Source organism: Solea solea, chromosome 10, assembly GCF_958295425.1.
Source record: "Solea solea chromosome 10, fSolSol10.1, whole genome shotgun sequence".
NCBI classification, from domain to species: domain Eukaryota; kingdom Metazoa; phylum Chordata; class Actinopteri; order Pleuronectiformes; family Soleidae; genus Solea; species Solea solea.
This window is the reverse complement of record NC_081143.1, coordinates 26,521,604-26,541,484: the sequence shown is the minus strand read 5'-3', so window position 1 is coordinate 26,541,484 and position 19,881 is coordinate 26,521,604. Positions and strand designations below refer to the sequence as shown.

At 40.6% G+C, this 19,881-nt stretch overlaps 1 protein-coding gene across 4 annotated transcripts in view; it reads left to right on the top strand.

Moving 5' to 3' along the window:
- rptor (regulatory associated protein of MTOR, complex 1) overlaps positions 1-19,881 on the top strand; it is a 207,677-nt gene that overhangs the window by 169,745 nt on the left and 18,051 nt on the right. The window contains exons 26-30 of one of the 4 annotated variants that reach the window (XM_058640288.1): positions 2,421-2,526; positions 7,647-7,761; positions 7,876-8,000; positions 9,258-9,359; positions 13,709-13,756. In XM_058640288.1, coding sequence (XP_058496271.1) covers positions 2,421-2,526; positions 7,647-7,761; positions 7,876-8,000; positions 9,258-9,359; positions 13,709-13,756 — 496 coding nt within the window. Of the gene's footprint in view, positions 1-2,420; positions 2,527-7,646; positions 7,762-7,875; positions 8,001-9,257; positions 9,384-13,708; positions 13,757-19,881 lie in introns of all 4 variants that reach the window. The other 3 variants (XM_058640287.1, XM_058640290.1, XM_058640289.1) reach the window with 3 other exon arrangements.

Here is a 19,881-nt window from a genome sequence, read left to right as displayed (position 1 = left end):
TAAAGTACAATTTTATTTTAACCACAGGTTAGAATATTACAACTTTATTCTCGTAAATTTACAAGATTAAAGTCGTAAATTTACAAGATTAAAGTCGTAAATTAACGATTTTTTTCTCGTTAAATTGCAACTTTATTCTCGTAAATTCAACTCCACTTGTTTGTTTTTTGCTTTACCATCAGTGATAGAACCTCTGGCAAGGTTCTACAGTTGGCCTCGCTGTAGAAATGGCCTTAATAACCACAACCTGGCAACCCGGCACACTTTTATTTGTTTATCAAATATGAAAATGATGGCCAACATGAATACTCTGAGTTAAAATGTCTTGATAAAAGTGGAAGTCGTTCTGCCAGTGATCAAAACCTGTGGGTTTTTTTGTAAACACCTTATTTATTTGGTGAATAACAACTCACTGGCCTTCTTCTCTGAGAAGTCAGAAATGAATCATGCATAACATTCAACCACTAAAACTAATTGTTCTGTTCAGGAATGCGAGTAAACAACTAGAATTTCTAACTATAAATTTGGAAATTCAAACAATAATAATTCTGTTAACATATCATTTGAGGTTAAAGAGCTTTTACATACTGCTGCATTTACCATTACAGAGACATAAAAAATGACCTTACATTGGGTTTTAGTGTCATACATGTGTTTGTCACTGTATGCTGAGATAAAAAAATCAATATATTAAAAGGAGAAAAACAAAACATTTAAATAGGTAAAGCCTGTACACTGTGCATAGTGTTAGGTTGTCCACATTCTACTCTGTATTCACAGTGTTATGAGCCCTTACACACACACACACACACACACACACACACACACACACACAAACATGTTTTTATAGTTTAGTCAGGACCCTCGTAGACATAATGTATTCCTAAACCCCTTAACATCACGTTTAAGTGCCTTATCCTAACCCTAACCCTTAAAAAAATGTTCTTTAGAGTCGTAGGGTCCAAACAAAATGACCCCACAAAGATATAAATACAAGTACACACACACACACACACACACATATAAATACAGTATGCAGCCTCAGGGTCTCATCATGTGTAAACATTAGTTGCTGGCACAGTGCACGACCACAGCACTGTAACCACTGTATTATTTGCTTCTTATATTGGTCCATATACTCTCTCTCTCTCTCTCTCTCTCTCTCTCTCTCTCTCTCTCTCTCTCTCTCTCTCTCTCTCTCTCTCTCTCACACACAGTTAGCATCTCTCTCTCTCAGCTGTTGGCATTCATCCATCCCATATAGATATATATTTCCTGACAGCCTCCACTCAGAGGTGTTAAAATGTCCAAATGTGTTTCTGTTTTTGTGAAAAGCAACCCGTCCGTATCGTGAGGACCTTACATGAATACTGATCACACACACACACACACACACGTGCACCTGTGCATGTGTCCGGCTGTTTAGAATTCAGCAGACACGTTTGGCCTCGCTGCAGAAATGTGCTTAATAAGCACAACCTGGCAACCGGGCACACACACACACACAATTCTGATCTCCCCTCTGCTTTTAACTCTGTTTTTTGTTTATCAAATATGAAAATGATGGCCCACGTTAATGCTCTCGGTTAAATTGTCTTGTTAAAAGTGGAAGTCGTTCTGCCAGCGATCAAAACCTGCGGGGGGCGTTTTCGTGAACGCCCTTTAATATTCTTGCTGATGTGATTAAATGTGATTGCATAACGCGAGCTGGACACCTGGTGGCTCGTAATGTGAGGAAGACGTTCACTCAGAGTTATCAAGTCGTCTGCTGTTATTATAAAAGTCAAACTTTTATATTGTCAGTCAACAGTGTGGTTTCAGAGGGGGACGGATGTTTACGATCAAACAATTAAGTCTAAAAAATAAAAAATAAGTCTTTAAAATAAAAACACTTCTGCTTCTTACTAGCTCCACATACTAGAAGCTTCATTCAAACTTGTGCTCAGGCAAAAGGCAAAAATCCCACTGCAGTTTCTGTCCTTGATGTTAACATTGCAGGTTGTAAAATATTTACACTTGTTCACAGAATTAAAGGATGTTAATTGGACTCCAACGATTCAGTGTACACAATGAATTCTGGTTAGTAGCACAGCTGTTTACAAGAACATTGCTATCATTACCAACTTTTATTTTATTATATCTTTCTCGTGTCTCACAGAAAATTAAAATTTCACCAGAATGTTGAGAGGTTTTGTCTGAGGAAAGAATGGCGAAATAAGAGAGTGAACGACATGAAAACAAGGAGAAGAGCGCCATCAAGAGGATTCTCCTTTTTCAGTACAGTTCATTGACACCGTCTAGTTTACTCTAATGTGTTTTCCGCTTTCTTGTAAACTCTTGATGCTTGTTGTGTCTCCTCAAACAGTCAAAGTGTTTTCTCTGTTAAAGTTCATTCTCTTTTTTCCTGCCTGCCTCCTCAGATCCCAGAGGAACACGACCTGGAGAGTCAGGTGAGGATGGAGCGGCAGTGGAGGTTCCTGAGGAATGCTCGCGTGAGAAGACAGAGCCGATGCACCACACAAAGAGGTGAGTGACTCACACAAACACACACATATAGATAAAATGAAATAGAATAAAGTGCGTGTAAAGCGTGGGCAGCCCATAGCCAAGCAGAAATAGAACTTGGCTCGTGACTGAAAGGGTTGCCAATTTGAGGCCCTGCCAGATCAAGGAATGGGTTACCTCTCAACAAGGTACCCAACCCACATTGTTAACTGGACACTCACGGAGTTGTACTCGTTGTGCCGTCCCAACTCACCACCTTGCTTAATTTGAATGACTAAAAAAAGTTGCCATGTGTTTAAAAATGAGGTTTTAAAACATGTCAAATTCTGCAACATTCTCAGGAACTGGTTAAATGACAATAGCTTAGCTAACACTTGAGTTTGTTAGTTCCGTTATCATCTTTGGTGTAGAATCAGAAATACTTGTCGCACACTGCTTTTTCAGATGATTTGGTGTCGTGATTGTTGCTCAGTGGGACCATTTATATTGTTTATGTCTCCAATGGAGTGTAACCACGGAATAAGCTAGCTTCTGGTCAGTTGTCTCTAACAGGAAACTTGGACTTTTTAAGGTAGCATTCACAATTGAAATATCACAAATCACGAATCATCAATCATGTAAAATTTCGCAATATTCCTGGCTCTGAGACGTTAGGGGCGTGTCCATTGGGGGAACCAAACACAGCTCTTCATCTGAGAACACCTGCATTGATGGACAGCCTTAACAAATGTTATCCCAACTCTTAACCATTACCAGCTCATGTCTCATCCTAAGCTTAACCTAAACAAAACTCGAATCTTAGTCCTGAGGAACCAGTTCCTCAGAAATTAGGACCAGTTTTTGACAGAAAAGTTTAGTCCCATAGAGGTAATAGAAGCAAACGCATGTCTCTCCTCCACCAAACTAATACATTTGTCCATATACTGTATGTAATGTGTGAAGACTTTAAATAAATATCAGTGCAGGAGTTGTAAAGGTTAATTTTTGGGTTGCAGTGTCACCATCTGATCGTTCTTGAGCCAAGTTTCGTGTTTGTTGTTCAATCCAGCTCAAGGCTATTTGAGACACATTGTCAGACAAGAAATAAAGATAAACAGATTTCCATTTCGTTTGATGTCAACCTAAATAGATACAGCTTGACTTAGTGAATCACAATTCAGCCTCAACAGCTTTGACAGCAACATCAACACGATAACAAATAGTCAATTTTCATGATATTTATTTAAGAGACAAGCCTTAATGTTTGCTAATGTTGGGGGGGAAAAAACACGTTGTTCATTTGAAATATGCAGCGTTTTCAAGTCATCCATCTTTATATTCAGTCTTATTTGTTTGATGTCAGGACGGAAGTTTCAATATTGATTTGCAAAATCCTTAGATGAATCTCTTAAGATATGCCATTTTCTGTATATTTTGCACAAATCTTGCAAGACTTGACCACAATAGTCTCGTATGACGGGGTCTCACGCGACCGCAAGCTTAGCTAAGCTAAGCTAACACCTGAGTCTGTAGATTTGTTAGTTATGCTGTCATCTTTGGTTTAGAATCAGAAATACTTAGCGCTTTGGTGTCGTGATTGTTGCTCAGGATGACAATTTATTTTTATGTCCAATGTATGATGAGCATGTGGCGCTAAAATATAAGCTAGCTCCTTAACTTCCAGTTACTTGATGCTAACAGGAAACTTGGACGTTAGCGATTGAAATCTGATTGAGATCTGTCGCTAATCACTCTTGGCAACTTCAGCTGAATAAATAGAGCATTAATGTAATTAGTTTTTATACTTTTCTTTAATTTTGCAGCACGTGAAAGAGGTCCAACTTTTGCAGAATTAGTTATGTGGAAAATCTCTTTCAAGCAAAATTGGTATGGAAACGGAAATATCTTTCAGTAACTCCATGTCCAATTTAATCGAATCGAACTGGGACATGAGCTACACTAAAAACTCGAGGAAACACAAACAAAAAGTGAATTATGCTGCTTTAAAGAAAATGTTCAGCCGTGTGACTGTGGAAATGCTTCTTGCATCTGCTCAGCGATGAAGTGAAGGTGGTGTGAGAACACCTCGCACCGCGTACGTCAAGTAAAGACCCCTGCAGCGCTTTGGTAATTGGAAAGAACGGGATTTATGAGTCACAGGATTCTCCTCACACACACACACACACACACACACACACACACACATGAAACCGCCCAGGGTGTCAGGCATCCAATGTGAAGTCAGAGTTTTCTCAAACAGAATAGTTAACACCCCCAACGTCACTGGCAGCCAAACACACACAGACTCATGAGGTAGATTGGCGTCAGAGCTGAGGCTTGCTCACGCAAAACCACTCGCTAAATCATTGAATTCCCTTCAATCTTCACTTTTTTGAAAGAGAGAGAAGTAGTAGGGTTGCCCTCATTCAGTCTTTTTCCTCCAGAGAGACACGAGCGGAGAGATGGAGGAGGAGGAGGGGGGGAGATGAAGGGGAAGAAAAACCCAGAATGAAGGAAGCAGGAGTGAGGCTGCAAATGTCGTAATAAGACTGAGAAATACTTGATTAATACTTGATTTGGCTTGTTTTTCATCTCTTTTGGATGCTAAATTAACCACAGCACCGCAAAGTTCTTCAATCCTGCATTTGGTTTTTTTTCTTTATATATATTCATAATTATAGTATAGTCATAATTGAATGTGCCGTCCAATAACACAAATCCACGATGAGGATTTTTTTTGTGTGTCTTTCCATCCCCGCTGCACACGTGATGAATACTTGATGGATTTTTTAATCATTCTTCTTCATCTCATTACGGCGGCCTCGGGAATGCGCGCAGGTCGCCGAGGACAGGCTGGCGAGCTGACGGGTGTTGTTGCCATGACGACACACGGCGAGGCAGTAAAACGTCTCAGTTGCACTTGTGTTGTGTTGGCACCGTGTTACTCACATATGCAGACCTGCCAACGAGCGACACGTCGAGAGCCATCTCTTTCTCTCACGGCCTTGAACGTTCTAACCGTTTATTATGTCATATTTGAGTTCCTTTTCTACTTTTAAAGGCAGAGATCATCCAACAATTCTATTTTTAACCAAACCATCATAAAACTGTAATCCTTACTTCCCCCATACATCTGCTTGTAAACTATAAATGCCTTTAAGCTGTTTATTCTGGGTTTATTTATCCTAATTGTAGCTACAGTTTGGCTGGTTTCCCCAACAGGAATTATCTGTTTCTATGTAAATTTAGAAAAATGTATTTTGAACCACAAAAGTAAGCTATGTTTAATTATCAGTTTAAGCCGTTAAATGCCTTCTTATAGAAGTTATTTTAGAATGCAGAAGTAACTCAGAGTCTGACTCTCTGCTTCCTTCAGTCGAGTTTGCTTTCTTAACAATTTCGTGGAAACACTCAAAACTATCGGTAAAGGTCAGTTCCACATCCGTGTGATACTACTGAAGTGGCCTCATGTAACACATGAGGACATTTGTAATTATTGTGTGGACGGTTGAATAGATGATTATGATTGTATGAATGAAATAATGAAAGTAAGTAATATAACCTGCTTTTAATTACACAAATATATCAACCGTTACTTGGGACACAACCTTGGACCCGAACAACACGTGTTTAACCAGTGTTTCATAGTCCAGACACTTCTTTGATACTGGATGATCTTCTGTGCATGATGGACGAAACAAAGCAACACCACAGGATATTTTTCGTCCACAGGACGAAATCCAGTTGCGTTTCTGTCCATTTTGGTTAAAACACAATAAAATAACCTCTTCAATGGTTACGATGATGCCTGCAACTTGGCACTCGGCACTGCCCTCCAGAGGAAGTATTGCGTAACGTCCACACCAACGCAAAAGACACACGGAGGTCTGTAGGCTAGTGACGGAGATAACGTTTGGGACAAAATGTTGGATAATTGGGCCTCAAGTGCGCAGACTCAACCTCCTTCTGCAGAACGTTAACCTTCAAAGAAAAGGTGTGATGAGTGTGTATTTTTCTAAAGTCAACATCACATCAGATCTACAGCCATCGTCTTCCAATCAGCCAAAACACAGCAATACAGCGGTTGCTTGTATATCTTTATCCCTCTGTGCCGTGAAAACCTCATCCAAAACACATCAGTGGGACGTGTTCCTCCTCTGACCACCAACACTCATTGTTATTTTGATTGAATCATAAAGCATCCGGCTGCTCCACAGTGGAACAACACATTTCCCTCAGTCTGCTGCTTAAAATAGTTCCTACGACGTGAACCGTTTTCCCGCTGTGAAATCTACAGTCTCCAGATTTTGTTAGGAAAATATGAAGCTTTTTTCCAAAAAATCAAAAAAATGAATAAATGCATTCGTGGACTGCATCTTTTCTGAGGCCATTGATACACTAATCTCCACCAAGTCATAAATACGACAAATAAAGTAAATATTATACACTTACAGCCCAGCCTTACCTTCTTAAGTGCATCTTTTTAACATTAATATCTAATCAGCCAATCACATGGCAGTAACTTGATCATTGTCGTCATGTTGACATGGTCAAGATGACCTGCTGAAGTTCAAACTGAGCTTCAGAACGAGGAGGAAAGGTGATTTATTTTTGGATGAAAAGATAAATTGAGAACCAAAATGTGTAACGTGTAATAATGAACAGTACAGATTATTAAAAAGTGGCTGTTTTTCCAGTCTTCCTCTACTTTGAATGTTTCATGGTTGTTGGTCGACTCTAGTGTTTACAGAGAATGGTCCAAAAAAGGTACAAATATCCAGTGAGCGGCAGTTCTCTGGAAGGTCAGAGGTAAAAAACCAGACTGGTTCAAGATGATAGAGATGCAACAGTATCTCAGTTATGAAGAAGACAGTCTGTGAACAAGCAGATGAGCTTCAGCAGCAGAAAACCATAGCAGGTCTGACTCCTGCCGCTTGTATTAGGCATCATGTGTACCTAATAAAGTGGCAAGTTATGGAATCAGCAGAGTCCTTTTTTTGTAGAAAACTCAAAAAAAAAAAGTATCTACCAGGTAACTGTACTCATGAGCAGTACATTCTTGCAATTGGGTCACTCCAGCTGCCGTAGTTTATCAAGCAAATGTCCTTTTTTACGAATGATGCTAATCTGGCTTAACCCAACCACCCTCCCCTCCACTGCAGGTATCTCCCGTCTGGATGATCAAATATTCATCAACCGTAACCCTGGAGTACCGTCTGTCGTGAAGTTCCATCCCTTCAACACCTGCATCGCCGTGGCCGACAAGGACAGCATCTGGTGAGGGACACGAAAACACGCGTGCAGATTAGTTTCATCATGTGAATGGCGATCGTGTGAATGACGCCGTTAGTTCACGATGTGACTGAAATGTGGCTTTCTTCTGTTCCACAGTTTCTGGGACTGGGAGAAGGGCGAGAGGCTGGACTACTTCTACAACGGAAACCCCCGTTACACTCGCATCACGGCCATGGAGTATCTGAACGGACACGACTGTTCGTTACTGCTCACAGCAACAGGTCAGCGACTGTTGAAACTGATGAGTGATTCACTTTATTTGGGTTTTTCTTGTATATTCTACATTCTATTTTACATATGTTGTGGAAGAAAAGTCTTCTATATCCTGCAAATGTGTTATTTCCAAGTATTTCAATGAGTGATACCATCCACTGTCCTCCACAATCAAATCCACAGGTTTAGGCCTGGAGAGGCGACCACAACTCACACTGTAACACAGAAACGGCAAAGTCATGCACTAAAGAGTAAAAACTCAAAGTTAGTAGATGAGCTCAAATATTCACACCCACCAACGCAGTGGAAATCACCAAGAGACTCATTTGTAGCAGCAACGAGCTTTAAACACCTGACTCTTACGCCCACAAACACTAAAAACACTCGAGTGTGTGTGTGTGTGTGTGTGTCTCTCATCATCATTCATCAACCGAACAAAGCAATTACCCACCGCTGGCTTTATCTTCATAATCCAGAGGAATTGTGCCACACGGAGAAACACACATTTATTCTGTAGCTTCTCCGTGAATGAGCGCTGTTGTTTCATCACCCGTCGTCCTGTAACCTTGATAAAAGCTCAGGAATTGATGCATTTAAATTCAATATCAGCGGGGCCGAAGGATAACGGGCCGGAAAACACACACACACACACACGCAGCATTAGAGTGAAGAGGCTGGATGTAAATCAGTGTATGGATTGTAATTGGCTCGTGGCACAAAATGCCTTTTATCTTTAGCGCAGTGTCGAAGCTCGACTTCAGCTGCTCTGTTCACAGACGAGAGGCGTCTTCATGTCTCTCGACAACGAGACGCTTACAGGCACTGAGATTTCTTAAGATGCTGCTCTACACTTTTATTGATTCTAAGGAGGTGTTTGTTTGTGTTCACGGTCAAATCACGCGCATCTGCTGCATTTAAAAAATTCATTGAAGTTTTTATTATAACTTCTGCTCAGTTCAGCGTGTTTTTCCAAAGTAACATGAGAATTTGAGTTCAATTCAGGCTGCGTTTTTCTGTCTGAGAGCAAGAGAATATTAACCGAAGCCGACCCGAACCTGACATGCATTCTGTAAATGATGTCTTTTAAAACCATGTGTGTGAAGGAAACCTTTCTCTCTGTATTTTAGGTCACAAAAAAACCTTTTTGGACACAGTTGACTGGCTCTCACTCTTTACTTCTCTCTCTCTCTTTCTGTCCCCACTCACCACCCCTCCATTGTTTGTTTGTTTGTTTGTTTGTTTGTTTGTTTGTCATTGTTGTTTAGATGATGGAGCGTTGCGTGTGTGGAAGAACTTTGCTGACCAGAAGAACCCAGAGATGGTGACGGCGTGGCAGGGCCTTTCAGACATGCTGCCCACTACCCGAGGTCAGCCCTCAGCCAGCGCTCACAGTAAAGAACAATGCTCTATTTTTCTATATGGCCCATCACCCGTTCACCTATTCACCCGTTCACCCATTCACCCACCCAAACCAACATTCATACACCAGTCATCCTCTCACACTCAGAGGGAGAACATCCAGGTTGCAGGTGCTTTTATTCATCCATCCATTTCTGAGTCATTTCAGTTTTAACTGTAGTGATGTGTTTTTCCTCTTAAAGGGCCGGTACGTAACATTTAAGAGGCTTAACTGGCAGAAATTTGATATACTCCTCATAAAATCTATTAAAACATTCACAGTAATGACTGTCCTATCGATCTAGAGGCAGAGTCCATAAAGATATGATGGAGAAAAATAAATTAATCCTGTTTTAAATCACGGATAACTTTGAGGTTTCAACTCAGAAGCGTTAACTTTAACATTAAGTGTTCATTTAAAGACATTTCTTGAGACCAGCTCTCTGAGTTTGAGCTGTTTTTGTACAAATGATTCCAAGCTGATGGAGCAGAACGTGGAACAACTTCGACCCAGTTCACTGCAGATCTTTGGGACATGTAGTCGAAATAAATACAGGGAGTGAAGGATTTAATTTCCACCACTTTTAAGAAGAAAGTAAGAACTTAATTAGCTACACAAAGGTGGTCATCGTACTAGTGCTAATAACTGATAATAATTCAAACACATTTTCAGGTTTCCAGCTTCTTAAATGTGAATATTTTCTGGTTTATTTGCTTCGTACAACAAAGAAAATCATTGTCAGATGAAAATCACATACGTATGAAATGAGTCTTAAAGTTAGTGAAGCAACTCAGTAAATTCAGTCAATTACACTGAAAGTTAATTACTAAATATTCACTTCTATTTGATTTCATTTAAATAATCATAATTTGAAATTTGGTAATTGTGAAAACAAATCCAATTGAATGTGTTTTTAAATATAAACATGAGATTGTTGTACGTCACTTTTAAGTAAATCTGTTCACCACACTCCAGTCCAGTAGGTGGCAGTACATTATGTGGCTGCGCTTAAAACACAATGGATATTCTCATTCTCCATTGCTTTCTTTGAATTTGACTTTTATAGATGTAAATTCTATATGAAACAGAATTGCTTACATGTAAACATTAGGCATTAATATTTCTGTGAGTGTTTGCTAACAAAAGCTATCATTAGCACGTAGCAGCAAAAGCCTTTCATGGATTAAGTGGATTACAGTAAAGTACAGTATTTCCTCAACAATTTATCTGCCCAGATTTTAATCTACATAAACAACAATCTATATTAATTACTTACATTTGAGTTAAAAGAAGCATACAGCATTTGTGGATAAGTGTTGTTGTTTTTTTTAAAGTTTAAAGTCGTTTTTTTATGCCAGACTGATGTCAGCGTTTGAAACACGAGTCTTGAGTTTAGTTCCGTCGCTCGCATCAACATTTAATGCTGCGATAAATCCCGATATAAACCCGTCACGTTTCAGAATATCCGTCATATTTCTGTCAGGTTCTGCCTCCGTAACAGTTCACGCTATTATTACTCATTCTTCGCTGGTCGGCAGCAGCGCCGCTTGTCTTGAGTCAATATAACGGACGTTTTTTTAAACTTATCGGACGCGAGTGGACTCGGTGCTGCTGTTGACTCACTTATGTCATTTGAGAGGCAGAGTTTCTCACACACACACACACACACACACACACTTCCGGTTCACTCTCTCTTTCTCTTCACACTCTCCACTGCTCTGCTTTTTTTGCCTCGAGCGTTTTCTCCTGGAGCAGCAAAGAAAAGGTGACAGCTGTGGCGATGATTGCACTTCACTTGTTTTCATTTGGAAATATATTTAAGTTGTTTTCCAACCTTGTATGTTAACAAGATGGGGACACGTGACGGCCATTAATGTGTGGGGGGACGTCTCTCTCTCTCTCTCTCTGTCTCGCAGCGTTTTTTGAATTCTGAATACGTCTCATCAAGAAAGAGACACTGCGACTGAGTTAAGTTAATTGGCAGCAGCTGTCAGGACGTGTGACTCACTGGCTGCGTCTCTATCATGACTACAGCACACAGCTCAGTGGAGACTTGCAGCGAGGTGACACACTTAACTAGCATCACTGTCCGTGCGAGTCTCGGGCAAAATAAAAATAAAAATAAAAAGCCACACACACACACACACACACACACACACACACACACACACACACACACTGAGAGGCTTTTCCTCCGTGGACGAGTGTCCCGCAGTGAGACACAGCCCCCGTCTTCACGAAGACTTAACACTTTAATGGTGAACTTGTCGGTGACAGTCTCAGTGTGGCGTCTGCTTTCAGAACGCAGAGCGGTTTCGGTGTAAACAGCCACTTGGAGTGACGTCCCGCCAGGAAAAGTTTCACCCAAGAGTCCATTCTCAGCTCCTGGTGTTCAGATTATTATATTATTATCATTATTATAGAAAAATCTCTCCTTCTCTCCATCTACTCTATCTCTTTCTCTTTCTCTTATGACGCTTTTCCAGTCTACAGTTCCTGCGCGACTCGGCTCGGCTTGTACCTGCCAAACGTGGGCGGAGTCAACTGCTGTGATGTCATTTTATACACGACACAAACACACAAACTAGTGACTTGTAAAGTAGTTGTTTTCAGTGTAGTGCATCATTAGAATCAGGTCATTAACCCTTCTGTGACCCCTCTGTCAGATGGATGGAGTGATACCGGAAAGCAGAGAGATAGAGCTTCCGTGTAACGACTGACCAGTCACAGACATAGATTCACATAAATCCAGGAGGCCTGAATATCATGACCAGGTACTATAATAAAAACCAAGTAGATTGGAGTCGAGTCGTGCTGGAAAAGCGCACACACACACGTACACACGCCTCTTCTCCCTGTTGTTGTTCTTGTACACACTAACTCCTGCCTCAGTAATCAGTTTTTGAGTTATTACCATAACTTGGAGTGTCTCTGCGTTGAGATGTTATCATTATTATTATAAGTTTGTGTTTTCAAGAGATGCTTCAGCTGCGTTAATAATGTATTATTAATGTAATATTACTCAGGTTTGTCTTTGTGCTGCTGAAACCTGCTCTCACTCTGAAGGCAGTTTCACACACAGGTTTCCATGACTTCAGAGGACATTGCATTGACTCATTTACATTATGGGGACTTGATTTCTGTCCACATAATGTGACTGTGTAAACAGATTTAGGTCCCCACAACATAAGGAATACCAGACACACACACACACACACACACTCGTCTGGACACCCTAACGAAGCCTGATTCCAAACCTTAACAAAAACCCGTTAATGCCACAGAGTGCTGCACAACCTGTCCTCCCTCATCCCGTCCCTGTCATCCAGTCACACAGTTGTGCTTTTTGTTGATTTTTTGTTGTCTGTCCGGCTTCTTGTTACTTTGCTGGTTCTGTGGTTTTGATTTTGGGTTTGAACAAGGTTCAGTAAGTAAGTGTGTTTCCCCTCGCGATGCTTCCCTCCTCACTTTTTAAGTCTTTTAGACTGATCTACAGAGTCTTCCACGAGGATCTGTGGGAGTGTCGGTCTCTTCAGACGGTGGTGGGAGCCACATTGGAGCGAGAGACGAGGTGCCACTTGCCTTTGGCCAAGTGGAAGGGAATTTGGCTTGTAATTAGACGGTCGCCAGTTCAAATCTCGGGACCATGGCAACCGAACCACCATTGCTCCCCAGATAACTCACTGCTACTACTGCTGTTGTGTAGAAAGGATGAGTTTAATGCTCTCCACCTCACTCGGCTTTATATCAACGTTACAAACAGTCCTTGTATTCTGCGTGTGATAATATACTGATGTAATTTAAAAACTGAACCCCGTGCTGCTGCTGCTGCTGCCGCCGCCGCCGCTGCCAGCCCTGTGCTGTGTCTCGTTCCCTTTTACGTTGACAGAACCCACTCACTCCAACAACCTGCAGGATCTTTAGTCTCCTGGGAGTTTGGGATTCTGTGTCCTGCAGGTGTGGAGGTGTGGGGACGGTGTGCAGCAGCTTCCACTGGCCCTGTTTTTAATGAAAAAGCAGCAGCAGCAGCAGCAGCTCAGCTCACGCCTCCGTCTCTCTCTCTCCTTTCATATTCCTGTTAGTCACATGGGAGGTGACACCCTGGGAAACGACTGCCTTGTTCATCCCTCTGCTGGTTGTTGCTTGTTTTACTTTCTGAAGTCTCACTTTGATTTCAGCGTGTGAACGTGTGCATCTGCATGCACAGGGATCCTTGCTAATATTTGTCGCTTGCTTTTGTTGCATTCCCCGCTCTCCCTCCTCCTCCTCCTCCTCCTCCCCCCCTCTTCTATTTGGTTCCTCCCCCTCCGCTCTCAGGTCTTGCCAGAAGGGTCTCCATATATCTTGACAGGAGTAAGCAAGGAGGTAAGTGATGCCATTGTCTTTTCCTCCCTCACTCCCAGAGCAAAGATGTTGCACTAAACAGCCGGCAGCGTGTTTTTTTTCTTTTATTCCCCTGACCTCCCTTTATCTGTCCGTCACTCCATTCTTGGCAGTCGCCCCCTAAAGGTTAGAAGAGATCTAACACTAATCACAAGTGTTTCTACAAGGTCCAACCTTTCTATGACTAATAAAAACCCATCATACGCCATCTATAATTCCATAATTGCAGCAGATTTAGCTCCCGACTGTCCATTCTGGGCAGGTAGACGGAGGAAGCCTGTGACTTTCTCGTCAGCATCGCTCCGTCTTCCTGCCCGAAATAACAAATAACTGTAAATAACGGCTGCAGCAGTTCATTTAGCAGAAGCTAATTAAGCCCACGATGACTGCATGAGTCAGCAGACTGGCGCGTCGTCCTCTCCAGATGACTTTGGTATTTTCAGGTGAATCATTTAGAATTTCAAAAAGGCCTGTAAACAGTCGTTAATCAGCGTGACGTGATGGCAGAAGCTGAATGTCACGGGAGAGAAACACGTGGTTATTTCATGCTCACGGTGGTTTTGTTGTTGTTGTTTTTTTACCACACACGGGAGATGAAGGGGTGAAAATAAAGACAGCTGTTAATCGCAGTGAAATTTAGGGTGTAAGACGTTCAAGTGAGGGAATTTTAACCCTTTTTTGGCTGCTTTTTTCCATGACTATGTTTAAACATACAGTTTAAACAGAGGCTATAAGAATATACAATACAGAGTGTCTTATATTCTTTTTTTTCAACGCAACCTATAGGCAATCTGATGAAGGAACCAACTCTAAAACACACCTGTGCAAAAAGTACTCAAAATGTTTAAAATTGGATTTAATTTGTGAAATAATAATATATAATATAATAATAATTTGAAATGATATCACAGTTCAACGTTCGCTTGACTCTTTAAAGATAACACATTATAAATCGTACAAATTTTACAGCAATTTTACAAAACTGAACGTTTAAGGACCGCTCACGGCCCGCCTGCAGTACCGTCGCGACCCACTAGGACGTTGCCGCTTCACTATAATAACATCGCTTTAACGACATACACATACACAGGTTTACGCCTGAAAAAAGTGGTTCAGGAGTTCGGTGTAAGTTTCTTCTTTGGTCTCATAACAAACGTCCTCATTCTTACGCTTCATTATCGTCGTTTGCGTGTCTGTGTGGACACAGTTTACTTCTGAAAATATACTTTTTAAGTCCCTGATCCACATTCTGTGTAAAAATATTCCCTCTGTTCGTTCAGCAGCGTTTGCTCGACATCCACATTATTCCTCTGCAAATCTCCCGTTCCCCTCCGCTCTCTCTTTGTCCTCGTCTTCTGTGAGACTGCGTGAGTAAAGTTGGACAGCTCTCTCAGATGTCGTGTCCTGCTCTATATATTATTCTCTCCTTCCTCTCTCGTCTCCCTGGTGCCTTGTTACTGTAACATCAGGTCTGTGGAAAGTTTGCTGAGTTCAGGACCGGGGACTTAAGGGAAGAGTTGGGGGGGAAAAGACGCACATTTGGAAGATTCAGGGAAAAGTAAAAAGTCGCCACTTCTCTTGTCTGGAACTTTTACTGGAATATCATCATCATCATCATCATCATCTGTTTGGTTGCTTTTTTAACTTAAAAAGAAGAGAAAATCCCTCTCTCTCTCTCTGTCACCTGCACATTGACACCGAGTCTGCAGAGTAGAGCTGAGATTTAGACCAAAAGAAATCCTGGAGTCGTTTTAATACAAATGGATTTTTGACACTTTCCAATAACGTGTGTATTATTAATCGTTTTATTACTTATTTATAGATGTAGGTTCTTCTCAGAAACTTTGACAAATGCTCAAACTTTTTTTCACCATCAAAAAGGTTTATTTGACAGAGTTTTAATGTTTTTTTAATTATATATTTGGGTTATACATAATGATTCTATTTAACCTAAGCCTTTAAAATGTCCACTTATTTTAACCATAAAAGGGCCAGAAAATGTCCTGTTACTAAGTGCTAGTTATTTACAGTTGATTTCATGTTAAAATAGTGTGTTAACAATTAACAATTAAAATGAAGAAAAATTAAAAGTTTTATTGAAAAAAAAAAAACACTAAAAATGTGTTAAGTTTGAATTTTAAACAGTGTAAGACATATTTAAAATAACATGTGTTTGAGTCTTTGTCTTAATATCCAAAAACAGGCCAAAAAATAAATCTCTGCCGACGCTGATTCGCTGTTTTTCTGCATCAGCGTGAGTGAAATTACCGTAATAACCACACGTTGGCTTTAACGTGCAACTTCTCAACTCTCAGAGCAGAGGTCTCAAACTCGCATCCCGGGGCCCACTCGCGGCCCACCAATCAATCCTATGTGGTCCGTTCACTTTCACTCTGAGAACACAGAGCATTAAAAGCACAGTTTTTACAGAGGCGATAAGAATGTGCAATATAGAGAGTCTTATATCCTTTTCTTCAGCACAACCTATAGGCAATCTGATGAAAAAAAAAGTACTAAAAAATTTTTAAAATCGGATTGAATTTGTGTAAATTTGAAGATAGGTCGCAGTTCAAAGTTCACTTGAACTCATTTTTATGACCAAATCATTTCGTGACTTCTGCATAATTATCGCTGCTTTATATCGCGACTAAAAAATGCAACATAAAATGAATCATAACTTTAACTCAACAAACAAATTAGAAGACGGAAAGAAAGGTGTTTTTTTTAAAGCCTGAACATGTGACCTATAAGCACACACACAGACCCAGGATGTCCATATAATAGACTAGACGGGATGTACCCAAAAAGTGAATGTAAGGAGCATTTATGGGTACAAGTTGGGAACCGGCCTACTTTACATATTTCAAGGGTGCTGAATCCAAAAAAAACGGTACCCGAGCGAAATTTTGAGTTTTTGACCTTCTAATTTGCATATCAAAATGGCCGCCAAACTGCCTATCTTGCTCAGTCGTTGGACCATTTTCCCCAAGTTTTTTTGTAAGTAGGCAATCAAAGATGATGAATTAAGTGTCTAGATCTATAGTCTGGGGTCAGAGCAAGGATATAGTGGAGGCTCAGTGCCTTTTTTATGTATATATATATGCAGAATACCAACTTTTAAGGTGAAATTAAGCATTATTTGTGTCATTTTTTAAGGCCGACATAAATATTCAGTCAATATCACTCTTAAATGTTCCCAGTGTATATATGATATGTGATGTATTCCATATTACATAATAACTAAGAAAAACACCATTGCAAGTTGTCTGAGAATTCATTTTTTTATGCAAACAAAGCATAATGCTCTTAATTCAAACATCGAAAAACCCAAGTGAATAGGGAAAAAAAAAACATGAAACTTCCCTTGAACAGTTCTACAGATCACATCTTGTTTCTGTATATTTTCTTTCATGTTTCTAGCTGAATTGCTTTGCTTTCATCTGTCTTCTTCTGTAAGTTCCATAGGTCACTTGTTTTGGTAAATTGTTTTTATACCTTTCTAGTTTGCTTGTGTGCCATTTGTCTTTGGAATTTCATTTTGATTAGTATTTCTTTCTGCAGTCCTTTTCCAAGTTCTTTGGTTACCCATTGCCTTGGTATGCTTGAGGACTACAACTCCACATTTAAACAAGGACATTGGTCATCACTCTGACATGTACACATTGCAGTGCATAACAGCCCCGATTTTCGGCATTTGCACTGGCGTGTTGTGCATTGTTTTTTACAGGCACACCTGATCATTTCCAGGCAACTTTCAGGTATTGGGTTCTGTGACATAAGAATGGGCTGTAGTCCTGAATCACCATCTTTCCATCCCATGTCCAAGGGTGAAGGAAGCTCAGGTGTGGCATAGTGAGCATTTCTCCAAACCATTGCCTGGTAGTGTACTCTCAGCAGATGGAAGTGGAGCGCATCGCTTGTAGGCGGCATTGCTTCTGGTTTACCTGTCCTGGAGAAAAGTATATGCCTTGCTGCATCAACAGAGTCTGTTTTATGCACATCATATATTCTGCAGACAAAAGCCTCTGAAGATCTTTGAGTCTCCTCCGTGAGATCACCAATTCCGAGGCTGCTGAGCAATTGATGGTGCATTTTCCAGACTTTCGATGATGTACTTTTGGTGTGACTTGCAATGTATGATGTGGTATCACAACCAGTTAGTGCATGAAATGCTACAAGGCTTGGTGCTGAATCCTTTGGCAGTTTGTTAAAAACAGCATCAATTGGTATATATTGTGGCTTCCTTGTGGTACCAGACAACAGCCAGAGTTTTTTACATGCTACGTGTGGGAAATGGGAAACGAGAATCACAAGTACATCAGTGTCTCTAGATGACACGACTACTGTGTCTGACTGGCAGTGCACTGCATGTAATACCAATCGGGTATCTGCCTCTTCGTGTGTGGCTCTCAGATCGGTCAGGTTGGTTGTTGCTTTTGATGACCTAACCTCCGTCTCTTCGTCTCTGAACCCACCAGCAACTACTATCTCTTTATCATCCGGTGCCTGAGCACATAGTTCTTCAGAGAGTAGATTGGCAAGATCAGCTTTGTTGTCAGGGAGGGACAGGAAATTGGTCCAGTTTTTTGGAAGAGGCACATCACGACCCTCAACAAGTCTTCTGATTGGTTGAGCTGCTTTTGTGCGTCGTGTCCTGGTAGCACCCTTGATGGTCTCTTCTCTGTATCTGTCAAACACAACGTCTATCCTTTTATAGTAACATCCTGCTTTCAACACTGCTCTGACAAATGTGTCGGCCAGATCCCCAAATGTTAGTGCTTTGTCTGGCTTTCCAAGGGCAACCACAAGTGCCTGTCCATCTATGATGAGACAAGATGACATGTCGGGAAGTTCAATAGCTCAGGACAGACTATGTCTTCAGTTAACTTATTTACTAATACAGACTTGTTTCCAGTGCGAAGTGTCCCATTCATTTCAGCAAGGGATATGGGAACTGGCAGAAGCTCGTGTTTTAGGACAGCTGGTAAGTCAACTGGACGACCTGCCTCATAGGCCGTAACAAGGCGTTTGAGAATGTTTCGGTCAGCCTTTATGACAGTTCTGTTGTCTGGTATGGCCCTTTGAGGATATACCACCTCTGTTGACACATGTATTTTTGATAATTCCTCCCCCCAAATCTAGCCCTGTCACAGCAGTCACTCCCCAGCATCCATTGCCCTATGACAGCTTGTTAGCTAGCTAGCTAGCTAGAAAGTAGGGGGATTTATGCTGCCACAGGGCTATGTTTGGGTTGGAATTATAAGAAATAAACTTGTATCAACAGAGGTGGTCATCTTTAGGGCACAACTGGAAGAAAAAAAAACTAGCTAGCTGTTTTTTTCCCCTCCAAAACTGTTAGCTAACTGTTAGCTAGTTTTCTCCCAGTTGCTAGCCATCTCAATATCATTGAAATACACAATTTTGACCCACTATGGTTGAAAAAGTATCATTTTGGATAAATAGGGTTAACAATCTCAATCAATAACTAAGGAATATTGACATTTTTTGTCTAAAAAAATCAAAAAGCAGGAAACTTACCAAAGCGTGTGAAACTGTTACGATCCTCTTTGCTGTTAATTCACCTCAGGCAAAGGGTCCTCAGCGATGGGATTGACCATGCTATGTACTGATCTAAATATTCAACTTGGTACGTTTCATGGTTGTCTCTTTTTGAATATTTTTCCCTATTCACCTGGGTTTTTCCCGTCTTAGAATTTAGAGAACAAATGCTTAATTTGCAAAAAAAAAAAAAAAAAACATGAAATCTCAGACAACTTGCAATGGATTTTTTTCTTTGTTATCATATAATATGGTGTACATCATATGTCATATCAACAGGGAAAATTTCAGAGTAACTTTTATTTAATATTTATGTCGGCCTTAAAAAATAACACAAATAATGCTTACTTTCACCTTAAAAGTTGGTATTTTGCATATATATATACATAAAAAAGGCACTGAGCCTCCACTATATCCTTGTTTGACCCTTGACTATCGATCTAGAAACTTAATTTCCTCATCTTGATTGCCTACTTACAAAAAAAACTAGGAGGAAATGGTCCAATAACTGTGCAAGATGGGCAATTTGGCGGCCATTTTAATATGCA